At 42.7% G+C, this 7,454-nt stretch overlaps 1 protein-coding gene across 9 annotated transcripts in view; it reads right to left on the bottom strand.

The window, feature by feature from the left end:
* Positions 1–1,088: 1,088 nt before the first annotated feature.
* Positions 1,089–7,454, bottom strand: part of ABCC5 (ATP binding cassette subfamily C member 5) — a 45,441-nt gene continuing 39,075 nt past the window's right edge. For all 9 annotated transcript variants that reach the window (XM_041468056.1, XM_041468054.1, XM_041468055.1 and 6 more), the window contains 6 exons: positions 6,859–7,018; positions 6,356–6,434; positions 5,661–5,774; positions 4,425–4,589; positions 3,649–3,732; positions 1,089–1,521 (listed from right to left, as the gene is read on the bottom strand). In XM_041468056.1, coding sequence (XP_041323990.1) covers positions 1,387–1,521; positions 3,649–3,732; positions 4,425–4,589; positions 5,661–5,774; positions 6,356–6,434; positions 6,859–7,018 — 737 coding nt within the window. In that variant the 3' untranslated portion in view covers positions 1,089–1,386. The remainder of the gene's footprint in view (positions 1,522–3,648; positions 3,733–4,424; positions 4,590–5,660; positions 5,775–6,355; positions 6,435–6,858; positions 7,019–7,454) is intronic.

Here is a 7,454-nt window from a genome sequence, read left to right as displayed (position 1 = left end):
ATAATGAATCAGGATCAGCTGCACTCACAGTGTTTGGACAGAATAAGCAAAACTGATATAATGAAAACTCCAGAGAACAATACAGTAACAAGTAATCCCAGGCAAATCTCTCCTTTTGCACACCTGCTGGTCTTGGGCCACAGCTTTTGCTGTAAGATATGCTGATTTTGGCTGGGCTAGAGTAAGTTTTCTTCACAGTAGCTGGTATCAAGGCTGTGTTTGGGGTTGGTGCTGAGAACAGTGTTGATAATTCAGGAATGTTGTATATCTGTTGCTGAGCAGGGCTTGCACAGAGCCAAGGACATTTCTGTTCCCCATCTGACCAGCAAGGAGGCTGAGGGTGCTCAGGGAGATGGGAGTGGACACAGCAGGGACAGCTGACCCAACTGACCACAGAGATATTCCAGACCATATGGCATTAAAAAAGCTGGAGAGAAAGGAGGGGAAATTCAATAATGGTGCTTGTTTTCCCAAGTCACCATTACACACAATGGAGCCCTGCTTTTGTGGAGATAGCTGCCCATGGGAAGTGGGGAATGAATACTTTGTTTTGCTTTGCTTTTGTAGCTGCTGCTTTCCCTACTAAACTGTCTTCATCTCAACTCTCAAGTTTCCTAGCTTTCACCCTTTCAATTCTCTCCCCCATCCCACAGGACTGTGTGGGGCTTAGTTGCCAGCTGATATTAAACCAGAACAGAAGCATGTGCTATCTCCATGCTATTTTGGGTAGGATCTCTTTAAAGAAAGTCTCTGTCCCAATCCCAGTGTCTTATTCTAGTCCTCACAGGATGAAGTCTTCTCTGTATATCATATTATAAATTCTAAAGCAGAATCCAACTCCTGAACATTCCAATCATCATCATCAACCTCTTGCAGAATGCTCCAACAATACAGATATTTGAGTCAGATTTGTAAATATTAGTATTTCTTCCTTCCAATTCAGTGACAGGGCCCTTGGCCAGGCCTCAGCTTGCTCCTGTGGTTCAGGATGAAAGTAAAAAAATTACAGCTTCCCCTGTGAGCAGCAATACTTCAGTACACCTGTGAGAAAAGTGCCAAAAGAAGCGCAGAAGTGATCACAGAAAGAACATTTCCTTCTGTCAGTCTCCATCTTTAATTCCAAAGTAACAGTGTTGCAGCCAAGGTTTAACAAAATGGTTGAGCTAATCCCTGCTATTCACATGTGACTGTTCTATTCCCGCTCCACCACAGACCCTTGTCTGACACCTTGCTGAGCTGTTTCAGCTGGCCAAAGCTGCAGCAAAGGTTCAGCTCTTAAGCAGAGTGTAACTGGGGAGCAGCAGTTTGGGCAGCGAACACCGAGCATTCCCTCTCACACCTACGCTACTGTTACAGCCAGCACCTGCTGAGAAGAGCAGCCCCACTTCACCTCCCTTCCTGTGGGTTGTGCCTTCCTGTCTCCTCCTTTGTACAGCATTCCTGCTTTCTGCAACTTAGCTTTCTGAACTGGACCACACAAGAGCCACTGCTGGCATCGGGAAGGGAAGAGGAAGTCCCAGCCTGGAAGAAGAAGGAGGATAAGATCAGGATGGCTCCCCTTTTGCCTAGACTGCCATTAGCTCAGCCTTAGCTGCAAAGTGAAGCCACACACTGACCCCAGCAGCATGCAGAACCAGGTACATTAGCCCATTTCCTTCAAGGGAAATATTGAAGTCCATGGGGTAAACTCCAGGCCTGTGAGCAGGGTAAGGTCTGTGCTAGTTAATTCTTGCTTTGGACAGGAGTTAAGAACAATCACAACAATGCTTTGTGCTACTTCAAGCTACAGTGCAAGCTCTGTTAATACCACAATTTGCCTGTGGTACTGGTAGGTAGAAATGCTTCTGTGGCTTTGCAGTCATGTCACTCTATAAACAGTAGTGCTTTCAGGTAAAGAAAATGGAAAATCTGAGCCTAAGAAGGTCTTCTACGTGACCTCAGCCCTTCTATTTGGCTTGAATACTTGCACTATAAATTATTACTCCCTGTACTACTCAACATACACGTATTGCAAGCTACCCCCATGCTGGAGGGCACAAAAATCACCCACTACACTTTTAAAGAAAAACCTTTACTTTGAAGGAAGAAAGATCAGAACATGATGCATGACAAGGAAAGAAACAAAAAAACAAAAGCCTGCAAACCTGCTCCCCAGGGCTCAAAAAGGTGCAAAGTTCTTTATGTGCCCAAAACAAACCACTTACACCAATAAAATTTACAAAACCCAAAATAGTTTTATTTACTTTTCAGATTTCTGCCTCAATGAGACATTTTGCAAACATGCTAAGGCTACAAAATGTCCAAGTTGACAAAGACATGCAACGCTGACCATTCAATAAGTCACAGCTATCACAGGAACGACTGTGTCCCCCGGGCCACAGGTCCCAAAAACAGGAATGGTGTACAGTGATCATGGCAACGCACTACGCAGGACCCAGTAACCTGAGGTAGGTCATTTACAGTAAGAAAACCATGTCCTACACCAGTGTTACATCCTGATCAACAGGAACCCCTTTCAGGTTCCAGAAGACGTGGGGTCGAGGACTGCTTCCTTAACAAGTGTGCAAGAAAGAAACAGGAATATCCATGTTGATTAATCTTAGTTTAAGTGAGCAGAACAAAGAGTTAGTGTTACCCATGCCAGAGAAAGCCAACCTAAACCTCTGAGGAGTGTTAGCAGCTTCAAGATAAAGAGTCAGTCAGCTGAAGCAACTCTGAAAAGGCTTTCCTGCCAGCATACAGGGTACAATTTGAACCTTATGATTAATTTGTTACAGATCATTCCACAAACAGTAAGATTTTGGTTGTGTTAGATCAGCGAAGCAGGAAGAGCTTGGGCTTGCTTGCATTAAAATAAACTCTGCTGATACAGTAAGAAATACTGTGTCAGGACACTGAGAAAACACAAGGCTTTAATGTGACCCAGGAGTGGTTCTCCATTCGGATCACTAAAAACCCTGCTTTGGAGAAGCATCATGGGAAGCAGCAGCCGCTGCTGTGGTGAGCATTAGCAATGCCCCAAATAGCTCTGATAAATTACAATGCAATAGTTACACCACAGAGCTCTTCTCTGCTGCGCTAGACAAAGATGTGACAATAAAGGACACTATTGCAAAGCTTCACTTCCACTCAGACACGCAGAAAATCTGGCACTAGGAAAAGATGAACTGTAAAAGACAAAACATTGTCTGATACAGTCCAATAAAGCCAGATCTCTGGTACCATAAACTGTACAAAATTATAGAAAAGAATATGCACTGTTATTAATACAGTGCTTATTTTAATATAAAATAAACAGCTTACATTTCCACTGTAAATATAGGCTATATACAGAATTATGTATAGATATAGCTACATGTATAAAGCTTCATTATAGGCCTCTGATACATTTATAACTGTGGCTCCCTGAGCCATTTGTAGAGTGCATTTAATAACAAAAAATTAGTAGTATGGAATAAATACAATAATAAAAACATGAATTCTTCTGACACGGTTTTTAAAACTCTCTGGCTTGACACATTGTGCTAAAAATTAAAAGATGAAAAGACAATCTGCGAGGAGGAGGAAGAGCTGGCCTGCCACAGGCAGGGAGCGTAGCTCTCCAAAATTAAAGTGACTTTGCCCTGAATTTCAACCCTTGACAGCAACCTTGTTCTCTGCAGCAGCAAACATAGCATAGAAGCGCGAGTTCTCGTTGGCCAGAAGGGCAGTCGGGGTGTCGAATTCCACTACCTGAAACCAAACAAGGCAGGTAAAGTATGTCAGTAAAATGCAGCAGCGAATTGACTTCCACCCCTTGGACTTGTGATGTGATGGTAAAGAGTGGAAAACAAAGCATTCATCTTTAGGTGAGACACCAGGCAGTGAAAGTACTTGCATTTAGGAATACTGTAACCTGGAATGCTTCAAACTGGCTGAGAAACTGGAAGTAGCCCAGAGGAAGCAGCCTCTGGTGGTTCTGGCAGAGGCATATGCTATGGGCTTTTGACTTCTCTACCTTTAAGGAGCCTTGCCCAATGTTCTTGCATTTAACTGTTTATGGCCCCCAAATGAAAGTCTGAAAAATATGTGAAGTATCTGCCATAGGTGTGCTTGATGGCACAGGGCTTTATGAAAGTAATGGGAAACTGCCACTGAGCCCCAGCAGAGATGTTTATGTTATTACCCATCTCAGAATTAACGTACAAAGGAAGCCTCAGAGATTTTTAAAGACAGACTGTTATTCTATAGTACTCTCCTAGTGTGAAAAAGAAATTTTGCCATCTTTGATCTTGTCACAGGCAGCAACTGATTCTACTGGACTTTTATTAGCAAGGATATGAATGAACAGAGAGGATTTTCTGCCCTGCAGTGCAGCTGTTCCCTCAGTTCAGTCTGCACACGTGGCACCAGCAGGCCGGAGGCACAGACGCCTCCCTGCTCACCTGTCCCTGTGTTAGCACCATGATCCGATCGCAGCCCAGGACCGTGTGCAGGCGATGAGCGATTGTTAACATAGTGCAGTCTGCAAACGCCTCTCTGATGGTCTCCTGGATCAGTAAGTCTGTCTCTGTGTCCATAGCAGCTGTTGCTTCATCCAGGATCAGTATCTGAAAGCAGCACAGAATTCTGGCTGTTACCCATGGTCACACCTTCCCTCCCAGAATATAAAAATACATATAGAGGGGGCAGAAGGGCCCCAGCCAAGTGTTGTCACAACTGGCAATTCTTACAGAGTTGTGGGCACAAACACAGCTTTTACAAGTACCCTTTCAGTTTTCTCTATGTAATTGCCTTCAACAAAGCCTATAGATGACACACTTTTATTGTCACATCCTAGAGCTACACATGGGTTATAACCTGGGCTTCAAGTTTCTATTACCTCCAATTTTATATTCCTAGATGAATCTCAAGCAGAATTTTTATATTCCTAGATGAATCTCAAGCAGAATTTTTACCAATAAATTAATTTGACACATCCCTGGTGGTGACATTCCTCCTGGAATGAGTCAATACAGACTAGGCTTAATAGCTTTCTTACGCTGGGTAAAAAGTCTCCTCCCCTCAGACAAACTGATTTGGACTGATTTCTTGTCAAAACTGAACATGCTTTGTGCAGGTACTGCAGAGACAGCAGTAACTTCTGCTGAGTAGTCTCACTTTAAAAACAGATGCAGAGTGAACTTTAAAAATATTATGATATGTCACATTTCAGAAAAAAGATTGTTAAAACCAGAATCCTGATAAATCTCAATCCAAAAATCCTCTCACTGAAATTGTTTGTTTTCCATTCCTGCAAAATCTTTCACTTGGCTAGCATAGCATGGTCCCAAATTCCACTTGGAGACCACATTTTAGTGGAGCATCATGTAGAAGAAAAACACTTGGCTCATATTCACAAAAAGGTGGAAAAAGGGAAGAATCTGATGCTCCCGAGTAACAAGACACTGAAGAAATTATTGTCTGACACACTATTGTTAGCAGCTACAAGCAATTCCTTTCCAATGGTAGGACATTACAGGAGATGGCTACAGATACTTTCCTGTTTGTTTTAACCCTACACCTCTCTGGGTTGCAGTAATCATTGCTGTGATTCCTCTGACAGACAAAGAATTCAGAAAAGGCTTGTTTAATCCTATAATTCTGGTATCTCTAGCTATTTCTCTCCCTGCTGTGCTCACCTTGCAACGACGCAGCAGAGCTCTAGCTATACACAGTAACTGTCTCTCTCCAACAGAAAAGTTCTCCCCATTTTCCATCACTTCTGAATCAAGTTTCATAGGCAACTGTGCAACCTGTGTGGGAAAGAAGAGGAAAAAAAATCTTAGAGCACTGCACAAAATCATATAAACACAAACAGATCTCCTGACAATCTTTGTCACCAGCAGAAGAGTGAATCTAGTCCCTGCAGGAACTCCTGCAGCTGTACCTGCTACCTGACTTACATGAAAAAGAACTGGAAATGTCAAGACTTACTGCAGAGGGCCTTGCAAAGGGCAGGTTTTAAGTTCAGTATAAGTTTGCACATGTGACACGTACAGTCACAAATGGAAATGCAGAATGCACACCTCAGGCACATACAGAAAAATATCACTTGAAATGTTTTAATACCCTAAGAATCCTTGTGATGAAGCAGCACTCTGCTATTCTATATACTAAAAAAACTAAAGAATATGGCATATCCCAAAAAAATCCAAAAATAGCAGTCTGATAAAATCATGGGAAAAAGAATAAAAAATTGGAATAAAAAATAGAGAACAAGGGGAAAAATGTAGAGAGATAGCTTAGATAAAGACCTCTAAAGCAGCTACTAACAGATTATGTTGCTGTGGAAGTCAAATGCAAACACCCATTACCCAGAGCACATAATACTTACACACTCCTTCATGTGAGTCCTTTCCAAAGCAGCCCAGATTTGTTCCTCACTGTACTGATTGAAAGGGTCCAAGTTTGATCTGGAAGGGGAAGCAGAAAACAAGGAGAACTTTAACTCAGCAATGAAAGGCAAACCAACAGTGTGCTAATTTATCCAGACAGGTGATTCCCATCTGGCCTTCCACTAACAGTTTCCTTGCCAGGGAAATCAGATGTTCCCAGCACACCGAAGTTAGGAGAGCCAAAAAACAAGAGTAGAGATGGAAGACAAAGATACTAAAACTTCAACCACATATAAGGGAAGCAAGATTTCCATACAGCATGATCACACCCAGTGCTGCACTGGGCCAGCTAAAATCATTCATCTGTGGGGTTTTTTTGTTTCAAAACCAGAACAGAAGCTAGGATGCCTGAGAGCTACCACCTCACCAGGCAACTACTGCATTTCAGGTATAAGCAGGAAGACTGCTCAGTCCCTTCTTGCCTTCTTGTGGCCTCACTAACCTCACAGTGCCACTGAACAGCACAGGCTCCTGAGGGATTATGGAGAGTTTGCTCCGAAGATCTGCCAAGCCAATGTCATTTATTTTCACTCCATCAATTTTAATGCAGCCTCCAGACAGTTCAACGAGACGAAAGAGTGCCATTCCAAGGGAAGACTTCCCTAAAAATGAGACAGGAAAAACATGACTGGTGTTTCTACAGAATCATAACAGTTTTCAGAGGAGAAAGCATTTTAAAAGCTGTCCACATCTAAGAAAAGTTTTAGAATACCAAAAAGTCCTGGCAAGCAATGCTCTGGTAAGTTCTGAGGTTCAGCATTTAAACTTCTGAGCAATTGTGGGGGCAGCTCCTAAAGCTCAAAGAAGTCATGCCTGGAGTGCTGCCCCAACCCCACTGCCAGAACCCTGCCATGAAAACCCAATAAAACAATATAAATTACTTATTTAGAAACTCATTTTGAGGTTGATTTAAGTAATCTCACAAACAGGGGTTTGGATTCTTCACATTACAGAGTTCTGAGACGGTTCAGAGCCAAACCTGCCTGCAGCATCAGTAGAGAATCCTTCAAGAGAGTCAGAGAAGCTGCAAGGAGCACA

The sequence above is a fragment of the Pyrgilauda ruficollis genome, unplaced genomic scaffold, assembly GCF_017590135.1.
Source record: "Pyrgilauda ruficollis isolate IOZ18807 unplaced genomic scaffold, ASM1759013v1 scaffold21, whole genome shotgun sequence".
Taxonomy (NCBI): Eukaryota; Metazoa; Chordata; class Aves; order Passeriformes; family Passeridae; genus Pyrgilauda; species Pyrgilauda ruficollis.
This window is presented reverse-complemented; position numbering and strand designations above follow the sequence as displayed.